Raw genomic sequence first — 15,790 nt, 5'->3', positions numbered from 1 at the left:
CTCCTCCTCCTCCTCCTCCTCCTCATCCCCGCCATCCTCAGAAACCTCCTCCATCGGCGCACCCACACCCTCAGCCCCCTACGTCAAATCCGGTACATCAGCCGGCGGCGCCGACAAGAAGGCTATCGGCAACGGCGGGAGTGCAGGTAGTAAGAAAGAGGAAGGAAAGGAAGATCTGCCGCACAGCAAGAAAGTACGAGGGACGCTTGCGAACGACGATGGAAACAAGGTGAACAAGACGCAACTTGGTGATCCGGCGAGTTTGAAGGCGGAGACGAGTGATACGAAGGATATGGGGAGGCAGACGGAGAGGGAGGGAGGGGATAAGGGGGGGAAGAGTAAATTGTAGGGGGTTTGATGCGAAGATGGGGGATGGGATGGAGGCGTGGCATGGCATGTGTGTATGACTCGCATAGGCCTAGAGCACGGCAAGGCGGATTTGTGACATGTGTCTATCGGTTCGATGCATGTCACAAATCCGCCTTACCGTGCTCTAGGCCTATGCAATCTCGTTGACATCGCTACTGGGTATCTCTCTAATCTAGTCTATAGATGGGTGTATAGAAGCATGAGGAGGATGATGGTCGGAGTGTATAGACTAGCTCAAACCATCATCATCCTCATGCTTCTATGCACCCATCTACAAAAATCTCATCAAACCACATCAGTCCCCCCCCCCCCATCTCACATCGCAGCCTCCGTCCTCTGCGGCGCCCACCCCTTAAGCCAACTCCTCGCCCTATCCAAATCCCCACCTTCAGCCTCCATAGCAGCAACACACCACTCCAACCCATAACCACCCTTCCCCTCAATCCCCTTCTCAGCAGCCACCATCTCCGCCAACGTCCTGCACTTCTGCGTCCGCTCATCCACGCAAAAGTGCAACGGGGTCTCATACCCCCTCCCATCCATTCCCTGCAGGAAAGGCTTAACAAGCGGAATAGCATCTTTAGTTGGAACGGATTTATCTTCCTGGCCTAGGTTCCTCCGACCAGTGCGGCAGTACTCGTTCTTACACCACGCTTTCCCGCAGCCGGTCAGGAGCTGGGAGAGGTACCGCCGCTCGATGCGGCGACGCAGTGCTTTGCCTTCTGGGTCGTGGAGCGAGACGTAGAGAGGCCCGAAACAGACGCTGCAGAGCCCGATTTCGTTACCGGGGCCTTGACCTTTGCGCGTCCCGGCTCGGGTGTCACCGGCTTTGTTTGCGCCGTCTTGGGTGCGACCGCAGTTTACGTTGCGGCATAAGCGGGGTGGGGGGCGGGACAGGCGTTCGAGATCGTGGTGCCGGAGATGTGTGTCCATGTCGCGGAAGCGGACGATTTTGTTGCAGAGGTGGCATTCGGTTGTTCGGCCGCCGTCTGCTAGTTCGTGGGGTGTGAGACCTGAGAGGAGGAGTTCGGGGGATTGGTCGTTGGGGTCGCCTTCTTGTGGGACTTGGAGGTGGCAGAAGCGGCAGAGGATTAGCTTGCCGGGACATACGGTCGTTTTGTGATGGGAGAGCATGGGCATTGATGGGAATTCCATGTCGCATGTTGAGCACATCTGTGGTGTGTGGTAGAGAGCATCGTGCTTCTGGTGGCTCAATGTGGTGTTTCCGCTGAAAGTATCGTGTGGACAATGCCAATGGTTCTGGAAAGCCGGCGAGCGCTTCTGGAAGACTTGACCACAGCCTTGGGGGCAAAGGATGTTGTTTCTTAGACAGAAGTTCTCGTGCAAGAATAGTGAGCCTTTAGGAACTACTTGTTGGCAGTTTTTGCAGATCACTTCGTCCGGTCCCACCGCTTTGGCATTCTCAAGGGCCTCGTCCAGCCCATCCATCCCTTCTGTCTTGGGGTCGAAAATCGACACCTTCAGACGGAAGGGTTTGGGCGTGCTTGAGGGTGACTCAGATGGGTATGCATGAACTGAGATCCATACAGCTTCCGCATCGTCAAGCTCGATGTTTGTAGGCTGAAGTCGTATGCGTTTCGGATATTGACTTCTTATATTCGCAAAAACATGCTCCTCTTCTCGTGGGCGGACTCTTTGTCGTGAAGAGTACGGACTGACATACAGGTCGATCTCATCCCCGTCTTCTACTTCGTCCAGAAGGATTTCCAGCCCCTGAGATCTGTCCCAGGATGTCAGTTCGTAGTCAACGTACTCGCCGTCAAGCACTTGTCCAGGTTGCGCGTTGAATATGTCGACCGCACCGCCGGTGGAACTGCCTTGTGATGTTCCAGGAGCGCGATGCATCTTGGCAGCTATCCTCTTCATCGTCTCGCGTGCCTGCTCTTCATTCAACGCTTCGATATCCACCTCCAGATCCGTATCTACTACGCAAATGCCATCTCCTTCGGGCTTGAAGCCGTCTACAAGGAAGCGAAACTCGTCGCGCTTGCCATCAACTCCCCGACCACCATTTATAGCCAGGACCTCTCCGTTCGTCAAGGTTGTAAAGTTGGACCGTAGATGTTCCTCCAGTAGCGACTTCCAATCCTCTGGGTCATAGCCAGCTTCGAGAGGCCGTAGCTTTACGAAGGTGCCCTTTGGTAATTGCTTGGCATGTACTACGATCTTTGTAGATGCAGCACCTTCTGTCCCCAGAGGAATTGCTCCATTCGACATAGCCACGTCATCTTCATCCTGGCCATTTGGGCTGGCATTCCTGGAAGGCTCCGCAGATTGTTCCTTGATTCCCAATGCCTCTTTCAGAAAACTGCTCAGTACAACTTCGCCCTCCTCTGCGGAGAACTCGCGTATGCCTGCATGTACAACTCTGCCATTATCCGGGTTGACCAAGCGGAACGTAAGCGGGTGGGGCAGCTGCTGGAAGCGGTCCTGCGTTTGTGCTCGTGCGTGGCGCTCGGCGTTGAAGGTGTATGGGTTAAAAGGATCGAAAGCGGTGATGTGCGGTCGATTCGCGTCGACGTGAACGACAGGTGCTGCGGCAAGGAGCTGCTCTAACGCTGATGGGGGAAGGAGTAGTTTGTCGCCGGGTAGCGTGCTTCGCGTCGCATGAGCGAGTTCGTATTGCGCGGACCACTTCAGCTCTGCTGGCTCTGCTTCCGGGTCCATGGTTGTTTTGCGTCAGATACAGAAAGGTGAAGGTAATGACTGTGGTGGGAACACATGTATGATGGTACGTCGTAGTTCAGAGGCGTGGAATGGCTGACATATGCGCCTCGCGACTCGAAGCTTCGGTGAATGACTGGCGTCATTGCCCTGCCCTCGCCTCGGCCCGCTTGGCTTATCGATAACGCTCGCGTGGTAACGCGTGAAGATACCGCCACCGTTGAAAGTATACAGCAGAAGTCTAGTTTCACCACTCGTAGTCGTCATGTATATTCTATATTTGGTCTACCATCTTTCACAGTGCAAGCGATGGTTTCCCGATACAGCTGCGAGACGATGACTAAGCGTCTTGGACACCGAAAGAGCCACGAGCATACCTGAGTATCTCGCAACATACAGCCCATATATGTGTAGACGTGTTTGAATACTGGCCATAATTGATCAACAGAAGTACGCGTCTCAACAAAGATGCGAGAATCTCCCCGGGCACCTAAACCATATCTGTGTCGTCCATGCCAATGCTCCGGTGAGTTTCGATATGTCGATTCATGTTCTAACCGGCCAACGTGGGGCGAACATCCCCCGGCGGCTTTGCGCGTCGCGTCGCCTACCTGACATCTCGCAGCGACTGTTTTAGCCTGTTTCCACTCGACCACCAAGACTTGCAGCGCGGGCTTGGCTGCAAGACGTGTTCCAATCTATGCTTCATCGCAGCCTGATCGTGCAGGTCCTATGCAGGAAGCTTTGCGTGTCCTGCTACCACGCCTCTTGGCAGGGTCTTGCGCTTGCGATCGCCGCAGGGAACGAAGCATCGGCGGTATCCCACGCACCCACAACCCCATCTCCTGCAGCGTCTCAACCTCGATTAGTCTTTCCTTTTGCTCATCCAACACACACCTGCAGTGTCAGATCAGTGGCACGTGCTACTCCGCCCTGCCCTCGCGCTGTGTAATAAAGATTCGGTGAGTACCCATCTAACCTCTGGCCAAACTTCTCTGGTTGCATTCCCCGAGCCCTCACCATGGGCCCTTCTACCTTCAGTGACGACCTTCCTACATCCCTGGCGGACCTGCTTTCCAACACCTTGATCCTGCGCCAAACTGCCCCGTACCTGCCAATATCTGCTCTCCGTAACCTGTCGCGAACTTGCAAATCCCTACACCATGTTGTCTTCCAGTCACCAGAGGCCTTTCGCTACTTGGATCTCTCTCCGGTGAAGTCTGCTATTGTACCCTTCGATGGACCTCTTGATATCGGCGGTACCAGTTTCCGTGCTGAGCGCATGGACGAAGCCCTCACCGAAGACGACTTCTACAGCGGCCCTCTACGTCATATCTTCAACAGACTTGAGAAGCTGCACGTCTTGCGCAATGTCCACACACTCGTACTAGACGGGCTCAGCGTAACAGCCGAACTGGTCAAGGAACTGCTTACTGAGGAACGCTTCAACGTCCGCATACTCTCGATTCGCGAAGCCAAACATTTGAACGAGAGGAAGCTTCAGCAATACCTGCGATATGCGGTCCGACCGTCCAGGCCTGCGGGCACCCCTCGAGTCAAAGGCATCTACATCTTTGGCACCCGCGATCGAACACCGCGCCCTGCGTCGCCCGTCACGAAGAAGCCTTCCCCACATATTCCCAAGGGCGTGACGACTTCACAAGGGGCGCAGATAGGGGCGCAATGGAACGAGAAGTCGCAGCAGGCCTTGGAAGCTGTACTGGCGCGGACCGAGGACAAGTGGTACCAGTCTTCTGGCAAGATCATACCTAAGCGGCCGTCGCCGGAATGGGCAGAGATTCTCCAGGCGTGCGAAGGCATCATCGCTTTCGACGCCGTTCTGTGCAGAGGACCACGCCATGACCCAAGCAAGGCGTACGTCAGAGACGCGACTGCAGATGGCGCACCCCATCCATCCTCGTTCCTGCGGCCTACAGTAGCCACTGTAGCGCTAGGTCCGTCTGGCTGCGAGACATGCCACTCCTCTCCAGAAGGCCCGGCAGTGTTTGGCGACTCCAGTCCGTCGCATCATCCGCTACTCAGTCCGGTACCACTTCATGGGTCCTCCGTACGCGCCGCGCAGATACCACACACTCTCGACGGATCCGCCCCTCCGCCTCTCATAGTGCGATGCGAGGACTGCCTGAAAGGACGCTGGTGCGAGAGATGTCACAAATGGTGGGATGAGAACTGCTACACTGGATCGGTTACCGCCCAGCGTACGGAGCTACAGCAGACGGAGCTCACCGAGAGCTTCAAACCCGACGGGACCAGTCAACTGCTCCCCAAGCAAACCATCAAGGTACATATGGGCCTCTGCGTGGAACACTGCCTCCGTGAGGAAATGATGGCCGGAGCCGGTAGCGACGGGATGTGGGGATGAAGGACCTACCTTGGCGCGCGAGCAGCGATGCTACCTTGAGGCCGTTACGATGTAGTTGGATTCCGGAACCCGGAGCCTGGCTATATTGGATAATTGCACCTGGAGACTGGCACTTGCGCGCCAAGGTATGTGCTCACTCTTTGGTCAAGAAGTATGCTGACGTGAAGAAACACAGGTTATCGGCGTAAGACGTGACTGTTTTGGCTGTGGCCATACCTGCATAAGCTGTAAGGAGCTTTTCATCCGCACATGCAGGAAATGCAACAACGAGTATTGCCGTGAGGATAACGACGCGTCTTCAGACACACTGGTTAGTATGGTGCGATGAGGCGTGTAAACATCAACTAACTCGTCTACAGTGCGACTGGTGCAACTATACTTCACGAAGGACCAGGGAAATGTATTGAACTTGGCTTTCGTCGCTTGAGTAGAGCTTGGATACCTCCTCGGCCAACAGCAAACGTATCGCTTGCGACCACAGCTATGGCTGGATTTATGATTTATGATTTATGACATCCCTCCCCTCTTAGCATTAGGACTAGATACCCCCCTCAAATCTATCGACACGGTTCCCGAACCTACTTCTCCGAAAGATGTAAATGATCTCTCGCATGCTCATGCCCAGCATCGAATCTGCGGTGCGGCTTCGCTGTGTGATCATTCGTTCCTTCTTTCACCTATGCATCATGCAGGATATGGGCGTGGTCGATCTAGCCCGTTTTGGCAGACACGCTCCTGCCTGTTTGCGTTGTCGCCTATCCGCGGCACGTCAACAAGTCCGTAATCCTCGTCCTCGACTTCCTCACCTTCACCTGCATTTATTGTTCGGTCGATACTCTATCCAGTAAAGCTACCTGTCTCCACGGTTTCGCAAATCGGGAGTCGCTCTATCACTATCGCTATCGAGCCGCGAATAAGTCATGGATCCTACCGCAGCAAAGAAGAGGTATGGTCACTCTAACGATGCCGATATCATGATAGGACTTGTACTGATGCTGCGATAGAGTACGGGCTTGTCTACCCCAAGTCCGGAAGTTGATGGGAATCACCGGATGTCCTTCTGTCTCCATCGGCATCCTCCACGAAGGCGAGGTCATCCTTCAGCACAGCCAAGGATTCGCAGACGGAAACGAAAATTATATCCCGGTCAACAATTCAACTCTCTACATGATCGGATCACTCACCAAGGCCTTCATCGCCGCGTCCTGTGGTATACTCGTCGACGAGGGCAAACTGAGCTGGACCGAACCGCTATCCACATACATACCCTTTACCCAGAACAAAGATCCTGCCATAGGCAAACACATGAGTCTATCAGAAGCCCTCTCTCATTCCAGCGGATTTCCACAGCTCGACATCGCGTGGTATGGCGCAGCAGGCGCAGAACTGCTTCTTCCAGAAGATTTATTACATATCACTGCCAACATGCCAGTTCACGACACATTTCGCACCGGATTCCATTACTCCAACTGGCCTTACGCTCTGGTGGGTAAAGTGATTAAAGCGGTAGGCGGCGAGGATGCCGTGGATGGCTGGGGAGGGTTCGTCAAGAAGAGAATCTTTGAGCCTCTCGGAATGAGTAGATCGACGTGTTCTCGATGGAAAGTCGAGGGTGGAAATCTGGCTGAGGGGCATACGGTCTTGCACGACAGGCGACCAGTACGTTTACGAATGCCTCAAGTTTCAGACAAGACTATTTGTGGAGCTGCAATGGCGATTTGGTCGAACGTTCCGGAAATGCTCATCTGGTCGCAAGCAGTAATGGAACGGTTGGAAGAAGAAGAGACGGAGAAGAGCACCATTGAGGCCATCCAAGGATTGAGTCTCAACACAGATCAACACGAAGCAGTACACCACGACGACCATACGGACGCGCAAAGCACATCGACAAACCCGCTAAGGCGAATCAGCCAAATCACGTCCCGCAAGATACCCGTTACGGACGATACCGTCAACGAGAACTCGTATGCATTTGGATGGGCAAGACACATGATTCCCTCGACACAACTTGGGTGGTTGTCTACCAACGGCCCACAGAGAGACGATGTCATCGGGCGAGGATCGCGGCCGCAGCTGACACTATACCACGGAGGCCAGGTGACCGGATATCTCAACTCCATCTATCTCTTTCCGGAGACCAAATCCGCTGTGGTCGTCCTGACCAACGCGCAGAGTGCTGGAGACTGCTCTGATCTCGTTGCTCAGATGTTCGTTCAATCACTCTTCGATATGACCCCGGAAGTGGATTTCGGTATGAGGGCGGAGAAGCTATCTACCCGTAGTCTGAACCGATATACCGAGATGAAAAACGATCTGCAGAAGAACCGCATGTTAAATACGCCATGTCCCCATCTCGAAAGCCTTGAGGGGACGTACCGGAACAATGACATACAGGGGATTATTGATGTATGCAAGGTAAGTAGAGATCAATTGGAGATGAAACGGAATGGCATGGATTCGCAGTGCCATCTCCTGGAACACTACCAGTCCCACACGTTTAGCTTTTTACCTGGATCGAGCGACGAGATGGAGACAAGATGCCTGGTGGATTACTCGAGCTACGAGCAATTTCTCCTGGTATTCATACGCAATGAAGAGGGTACGGTTATTGGTTTGGACTGGGTGATGCAGGAGGGATTCAAGCCGTTGCGTTATATTCGCCAGAATATCGGCCCAGTTAGCGGACCCCCCTCTATTATGTCAATCCCGTGTTGAGGATGAGAAACGTAACGAGTAAACATTCATAAGCTTCGTAGAACTATAGCTTAGACGTGGTCGTTAAATATTCACAGCGTTAACTTTCCAAGGTTGCTTGGGATCCTCGTGTTGCTGCCAAGCCCCCATCGGCCTGTGGACGGCTGGCCAGGGCCGATGCACACGATGACATGTGGCTGCCACATTGAGCCCCAACATTGCAAACAAACAATCGTCTTCTTCCCACTTCAGCGCGCGAGTCCTCGCTTTCCAAACCCAACACCCCCGTTTCACGCAATCTGTCCTTTCCGCGCAAAAATCCCCGGTGACGTCGTCTCTCGCTCCACGTACCACATCTCCCCAGGACACGTCCGCTCCACCTCCGCCAGGCACCAGCTGCACGACCTACCCAACGCCAGACCGCTACATTCTGACACTTCCTCTTCGTCGCTATACCTCACACACTCGCATATCAGACAATGGCGCAATACGGCTACGGACAAAACCCGCAATACGGCGCAGGAAATGCGCAAAACCTCCAATTCTACCCGTCGTCATTTTCGAACCAGCCAGTATCTGGCCATTCCACACCGTTTCAGGCAAACTACGGCGCACCGGCGAGTCAAGCGTATCCCGCACAGTATGGCGCGGGGTTCGCTGCACCGGGTGTGAGTGGGCAGATGGGTATGGGCGTGTCGGGCTTGCGGACGGGGTGGCTGGCGGCTTTTGGCACAGAAGGATACGATGGAGAGCCGCCGCTACTGGAAGAGTTGGGAGTGAACTTCAGGCATATACAGATGAAGACGTTGGCTGTGCTGAATCCGTTCGGTCGGATCGATCAGCATATCATGGACGACAGCGATGTGGCAGGGCCGATACTGTTCTTCTTGATCTTTGGGACGTCTTTACTGGTATGAGACACGATATCAAGAAAGAAATGAGAGCTAACGTGGAGTAGTTGTCTGGAAAGCTTCATTTCGGTTACATCTACGGTAAGTCAAACAGCTGCTTGGAGAAAGACAGTAACTAACAAAAACAGGTCTGGCGTTCGTTGGCACGATCCTCCTCCACCAGATTCTCTCCCTCATGTCCCCGCCTGTCGTCGAAGCGACACCTGGAGACCACGGTCACCCGCATGGCTCACATCTTGGCTCCTCGTTAACGTTCCCACGATCGGCATCGGTGCTCGGATACTGTCTGCTCCCTCTCGTTCTGGTATCGATGTTTGGAATCATCGTGCCGCTTGATGGACTATTTGGATATCTTCTGACCAGCCTGGCCATCACATGGTGTTCCTACAGCTCCAGTTCCATGTTTACCGTTGTTGGTAAGTTGAACCTTCCGATGGGGTTTTTGATTGGAACTAACACATCTCGCAGGACGCATGACTTCCATGCGAGGACTGGTAGCGTACCCCATGGTTCTGTTCTATGGCAGTTTTGGGATCATGGCTATCTTCAGCTCGCGGGGCACTGGTCAGTTGGCGAAGGCGGCAGGATCATAAGAATATGGTTGAGCACATTTCAAGGCGTCTTGACCAAGATGTGTAGAACATTTGCGCATATGCGTACGATATCAAGAACATAACCAAAAAGAAATCCAAACATAGCTTCCAAATCGACTTTCACTACATTGCCATGTTGAGCCAATCGGAGTACGCCTAACGCGCTTAGAGCGATGACGACGAGGACCCTGCACGAAATTGTTCTTCCCGATAATCTCCGCCACCCGTCACATCTTCTTCAGCCCTATATACCTTTGCTTGCCTCTTCTTTGCGCCTCACTACTCTTTCCATACGAATACTCACCATGGGCTGGTTTTGGGCAGACACCGCACCCGCCGCACCTGCTGCACGTGTTGCGCCGCACGCCATGCCTCGAGGCAGCATGAGCAGCATGGAACCTCCAGTAGGCACTCTACTCCCCATACACACCTACCACTAACAACCCCCCAGCCAGAATGCCCGATGCACAAGAAACCCGTCCCGCCCGTCGTCGCCGAAAAGAAGACACCCGCTGGCGCCTGTCCCTACGTTCCCCCCGAAAACGGCTCCTCCCCACCCCCAAAGCAAGGCCTCCTCTCGCGCCTCAACCCCCTCAACAACATGTTCTCTGAACTCTCCAACGAGCGCGCCTCCACCCAATCCGTCAACCTCCCCCTTGACCGCGAGACTTCCACGATCCCCAAAGGCGACGGCACGCTCTGGGAGTACCCCTCCCCCCAGCAAATGTACAACGCCATGCTGCGCAAAGGCTACACAGACACCGACATCACCGCCGTAGAAAGCATGGTCGGCGTGCACAACTTCCTCAACGAGGGCGCGTGGGCGGAGATCATGGGCTGGGAGCGGCGGTTCAGCCGTGGGTTGAAGGAAGGATACGAGATATGCAAGCAAGGCGAGGAAGTCGCGAATTTCAAACTGGGTACCCATGAGGATCCGTTTGATACGACGACGTGGGATCACAGGGATGTTCAGCCCCCGAAACTACTCAGGTTTACGGGTCGCCCCACGGAACCTACGCCCAAAGCAACGATTATGCAGTGGCTGGGCTACGTTATGCCAGAGAAATTCGGCACGGCGCCGCCGTTTGATCGCCATGATTGGTTTGTGGAAAGATGTAATGAGAAGGGGTGTAAAGAGATTCGTTATGTTATTGATTACTATGAGGGTGCGCCGGAGGCATCAGATGCGTCGGGCGAGGGCGAGGCAGACGAACAACCGGTTTTCTTCTTGGATGTTAGGCCCGCGGTTGATGGGCCGGTTAGTGCGGCTGAGCGGTTGATAAGGACTGGTACGGATGTTTGGTGGAGGGCTAGTGGGGGTGTGGCGAGGGAGTTGAAGAAGTTGGAGGCGGAGAAGAAGAGGAGGGAGGAGGAGTGGGCTAGTAAGAGTAGGAGGTATAATTAGGCTTGGGTGTGGTTGGGATGGATGGGTGTGTGTTGCATTGCGCGGCGTTTATGGGTTGGACTGGGGACTTTTTCGCTGTATGATTGGGCTTGTATGAGATATGGGTCTAAGGACGTGTTCATGAATTGGACAAGGAAGCTCCTATTAGGGATTTGCTCTGTCACGCTGGTATGGTTCTCTACTCTAGCTTTTCTTTCTTGTTGTAGGTTCTTCTCGGGGGGCTTACGAATATGACTGATGCTTAATCTAAATGCCATCTTTATTCCTCTCTGCTGACAGCCTTGTTATAATGCGGAGAACGTCATAACCTACCCTTCTGACCTAAGCCTTATTCACTTCAACACAATACACCAGTAGAAACTTCATGACCAAAAGTATCTGGAATATCTCTAACACCCGCTCATTTAACACAAAACCACACTCGCTACCCCCTCATCCGTCACTTCCTATGCACCCCAATAAACGTCCTCTCCCCCCTATACATATGAATACTCCTCGAGAAATGATCCTCCTCCTCCTCTTCCTCTTTAATCCAAACCCCATCCACAAGTTTCGCCCTAACCATCTCCTCCCCCTTCCCATCCTTCCCATCCATCTCCCCACCATCCCCCTCCCCAGGCAAAACCCCACCATCCCTCGTCCTCCCCTCCGCCATCCTAACACCCACAGCCTCAACCACCGTATCGAAACCCGCTTCCACATCCTCCTCACCCCACGGCAACGCATCGATGTCGATTTTATGTTCGCGGCCGAGCAGACACATGATTATCACCATGGCACCCGCTTTGGACATGACTTGGTTGTGCTGTTTACACGCGTCGTCGTTGCAGCATTCGTTGCAGCCTTCGAGGCAGTGGCAGGAAGTGAGGCGCTGACATGCTTGCTCGAGCAGGGTATCGATGAACTCGAATGCTTTGGTACTAATCCCTGAGCCGCTAGCACCGCCTTTTGCGTCGTAGAAAGTCAGGCGTGCCGGTCTTTTCCTTGTGGATTCCTTCGCCAGGAACTCTTTCTCGGGGACTTTGCATTCCGTGCGGACGTCGCCGGGCATGCTGATAACGAAGTTAGGCATGAGAGATAGAACGGCGTGTTCAGCAGCATGAATCCCCGCTGCGATATTCAGCCTCCGCGACCTCAAGATATCAAGTGCAGACTTAGGCACGTCGAGCCACATGCCCTTGCTAAACAATATAATTGGCGGGTTATCAACCTGCACAGCATCCAAAATCCGCCTCTTCTTATCAATCTTGAAAAAACCATACACGACTTGTTGGATCTTGATCGGCCCATAGAAAGCTTTCGACCTGGAACCGGGGATACGGCGGATCGCTTCTGTTTCCACGGGATCAATGTCCGTGTAGTCGCGCTGTTGGGTTGTCCAGTCTACTTTTACGTATTCGACTTTTGCGAGCATGCGCTCTTGGCTGAATTCTTTGACGAGGTACGTGTTTCCTTGGTGGAGGAAGATGCCGCCGTCGTAGAGGGTGAAGAAGGCGCGTGAGGCTTCGAGTTCTTCGAGTACGGTGTTTTTGCCGTGCGTTACGTCGATGATGGCGAAGTGGTCTTCTTCTGTGTCGCGGATTGCGACTGTGCGTGAGGGCTGCGGGAGGAAGCGCGTGTTGACGTGGTAGAAACCTTCTTTGTCGCAGCGCATGCGCTCGCGGGCGATTTTGGGGAGGAGGGGGCCGAAGTAGGAAGTGTCTACTTCGACGTTGATGGGCATTTCGTGGGCGGCGCATTGGACGTGGCCTTCTAGAACCAGCATGTTTTCTAGGTCGACTTGGAGTGCGCAGTTGGGTTTCGTGAAGATCTCGTCCGGGTTCGACATGTAGTATTGGTCGGTAGGAAAGCAGTCGCCGACTAGAACGGATAGCGAGTCTTTGTTTCTCCGTCCAGCACGACCACTCTGCTGACGCAGATTGGCGATAGTATAAGGAAAGCCGACTGTAACAACAGCGTCCAGAGATCCGATATCGACACCAAGTTCCAGCGCACTAGTAGCCACGATACCACAGAGCTTGCCGTCGAACATCTCTCGTTCGATCTCTCGTCTGTCTTGCGGCGTGTATCCGCCTCGATACGACATGACCCGAGCAATCACCTCCGGTCTTTCCAGATTGGTAAGTTCAGTCTTGATAGCAGCAAGCAGCGCTTCACACTGCTTTCGTACACGACAGAAAGCAATAGCTCTGACGCCCCTCAACATCAGTTGACAGAACAGTTTCGCCGTCTCCGCCATACAATCGCCGCGTCCAGATGTAGGATCACCAGGATCCTTGAACGGCGTGTTCCAGCACAGAAACTCTTTGCGTCCAGAAGGCGACCCGTCAAAGTCAGTCAACTTGACCTCGTCAACACCGAAGATAGTCTTCATGTGCTCTTCAGGGTTGGCGACTGTAGCCGAACAGGAGATGAACTTAACATGTCGATTCCCCAGCGCCGCGCATATCCTGCGTAGACGGCGCATGATGAACGCCATATGTGCTCCAAACAGTCCGTTGTAAACGTGCAGCTCATCCACCACTACGAACCGTAGGTTCTGGAGGTAAGTCCGCCAGGCATCTTCTTGTGGCAGGATAGTAATGTGCAGCATATCCGGGTTAGTGAAGATGATGCGTGCCTCATCCCGAATGTAATTACGATCACTCATCGGCGTATCGCCATCGAATGTTTCAACCAGAACCTCTTCAAACCCCGGCATAAATCCTAACAGCTCCTTCATGCTCTTCCTCTGATCCTGCGCGAGCGCTTTCGTTGGGAAAATATACATAGCCCTCGTATGAGGCTCCTGTTCCAATTGATGCAAAACCGGTATCTGGTAGATCAACGATTTACCAGAGCTCGTCGAAGTAGACACAATCACATTGTGTCCGTCGTAAAGATTATTGATAGCCTCCGCCTGGTGAGCGTAAAGCTGCGTGATGTTCCTCGTGTTATACAGCGCATTGACGAGATTCTGCGACATGGCGAAGTTCAAGTCGCCGAAAACAGCTTCTTGTGGGTCGAATACGCGGTGGCCATCTGGCACGATCTGCCCAGTATACCACTCCATCGTCTTGATCTCGTTCAGGATATCGGGAATAGGCTTCCGCTCCGCGGGTATGGAAGCTGGTATAAGTGCTCTGTCCGGGCCAGGTGTAGAGTGCCGACTCGCAGTCTCCACAGGAACAAATGCTTTTGAAACCTCCATAATCTTCTCCACCGAATCCACCCCCTCCTCAGCACATTGATTCAAAAACCCATTCACCGCCGACGTAAACTTGACATTCCTCTTCTCAATCAAATTCATCATCTGCTTCTGACTGTACACCGGCATCTTGAGATCCTCATTCCTTAACTTCGTCGTAGCCTTCGTCGGCTCTCCCGTTTTCTTATGCTGGACCTGGCGCTTCAAATCGCCATCGATGAATTCAAACAGCAGCACCTCTTTATGCTCGCCTTTATCCGGTTCGGGTTCTAGGATCGCGAAATCTGTTGTCCGTCTGCCGTGTAGGTTGTCTTCTGAACCCATCAAATTGATTTGTAGCATTGCTTCGTCGACGTAGGCGAAGTTTATGGCTTTGGGTATCAGGGCGGTGATCTGCGCTACGTCTTCGATGACTAGCTCTCGTTGGATGTTGGCTTCGACTGTGCTCCGCAGGTTTTCGAGCGTCGTCGCGAGGTGTTTGCGCGTGCAGAGAAATGTGTAGACGAGGTTTACGGCGCGGTGGACTTGCGCGAGCTTCGTGAAGTGCTCTGGCCATGGTATTGTCGTTTCGACCAGGGTGGACGAGTTGTTGCGCGCGAGAGCTGGTTTGCCGGCACCGTTTTTCTTCGGCGCTCGCCGTGGCTTCTTTCCTCCATCGTGTGTCTTGGTGGGGACGGTCGTAGTGGTCGTGGCAGGGTCGGGCGCGTTGGGGTCGATCATTGAGCCATCCGGTCCAACGATCCTGTGAACCTCATTCACCCCTTCGCCTTGTGCAGCTGGCGCCGCTGCAGTCGTTTCCTCATCGTTATCTCGCGATTTCCGCTTTCGCTTTCGTACAGTCTGGTCCGAGACGGTGGCAGCCTTGAGTCGAGGCATCGTGGGGACGTTGTTCTGGACGCTGCGCCGGTGGTAGGGAGCATTGTTTCACAATCAATGACGCAATGGCGCAACGGCAAGAGTGATCGTGCACCTGGGGGAACTTCGCTTCGGCGTCGAATACATTTGATTAGGAGGTCGCAAATCACGTTCTTAGCCGTGTATCTGACCTTGCAGATAATCGCTGGCTGCGACATCTTACAAAAAGACGCGATCCTCGCGTCGCGCGTCGCCACGCTCTCACGTGCGCCAGAATGCCGCGTGGGCTTTTCTCTAATCGAGCTCACGCATACCACAACAAACATTTCACAACCACATCAAAATCACTCTTCTCATATCAAAAGCATTTCTGAAAAGAGTCCAAGATGCATTTCCCCACCTATCCCCAGGGTATATGGCCAAAGAAGATCAGCATCCCGCCCACATATCCAATCCACCAACCCACATCATCCAAGTAGCCACTTGTGTGAATATACAGAAGAGGTATCGAACAAGAACAAGAAGATCGAAACAACAAGCACACTCCTCGCTAGAATGCAGTGATATCAGAAAAGACAGACCAGGGAAACCCATCAACAAACAACAAGTAATAAGCCATTACATCGTAAATGAGAACAACAACGACATCGCCTCGTCGGGCAAATTTTTCCCATCAGGACAAGGGGGTGGGTGGTTGGGCTGCTCTGC

At 53.5% G+C, this 15,790-nt stretch overlaps 5 protein-coding genes across 5 annotated transcripts; 3 read left to right on the top strand and 2 right to left on the bottom strand.

The window, feature by feature from the left end:
• Positions 1 to 684: 684 nt before the first annotated feature.
• On the bottom strand, positions 685 to 3,057 carry J4E88_008784 (uncharacterized protein; the record flags this gene model as incomplete). The annotated part of the gene is made up of 1 exon (XM_049402392.1): positions 685 to 3,057. One exon carries the CDS (start codon positions 3,055 to 3,057, stop codon positions 685 to 687), a length of 2,373 nt encoding a protein of 790 aa, XP_049252063.1.
• Positions 3,058 to 4,075: 1,018 nt separating this feature from the next.
• J4E88_008783 (uncharacterized protein) lies at positions 4,076 to 5,437 on the top strand (the record flags this gene model as incomplete). The annotated part of the gene is made up of 1 exon (XM_049402391.1): positions 4,076 to 5,437. The coding sequence occupies one exon, from the start codon at positions 4,076 to 4,078 to the stop codon at positions 5,435 to 5,437; it is 1,362 nt and encodes a 453-aa protein (XP_049252062.1).
• Positions 5,438 to 7,012: 1,575 nt separating this feature from the next.
• Positions 7,013 to 8,031, top strand: J4E88_008782 (uncharacterized protein; the record flags this gene model as incomplete). The annotated part of the gene is made up of 3 exons (XM_049402390.1): positions 7,013 to 7,016; positions 7,119 to 7,852; positions 7,939 to 8,031. 3 exons carry the CDS (start codon positions 7,013 to 7,015, stop codon positions 8,029 to 8,031), a joined length of 831 nt encoding a protein of 276 aa, XP_049252061.1.
• Positions 8,032 to 9,940: 1,909 nt separating this feature from the next.
• Positions 9,941 to 11,040, top strand: J4E88_008781 (uncharacterized protein; the record flags this gene model as incomplete). Its single annotated transcript, XM_049402389.1, has 2 exons — positions 9,941 to 10,039; positions 10,087 to 11,040. 2 exons carry the CDS (start codon positions 9,941 to 9,943, stop codon positions 11,038 to 11,040), a joined length of 1,053 nt encoding a protein of 350 aa, XP_049252060.1.
• A 439-nt stretch (positions 11,041 to 11,479) lies between these two features.
• Positions 11,480 to 15,103, bottom strand: J4E88_008780 (uncharacterized protein; the record flags this gene model as incomplete). The annotated part of the gene is made up of 1 exon (XM_049402388.1): positions 11,480 to 15,103. The coding sequence occupies one exon, from the start codon at positions 15,101 to 15,103 to the stop codon at positions 11,480 to 11,482; it is 3,624 nt and encodes a 1,207-aa protein (XP_049252059.1).
• Positions 15,104 to 15,790: the final 687 nt, after the last annotated feature.

This window comes from Alternaria novae-zelandiae (genome assembly GCF_023758075.1).
Source record: "Alternaria novae-zelandiae strain BMP 2774 chromosome Unknown scaffold_20, whole genome shotgun sequence".
Classification (NCBI taxonomy): Eukaryota; Fungi; Ascomycota; class Dothideomycetes; order Pleosporales; family Pleosporaceae; genus Alternaria; species Alternaria novae-zelandiae.
Note: the sequence above shows the minus strand (reverse complement) of the source record. Positions and strands in the feature narration are given on the sequence as shown.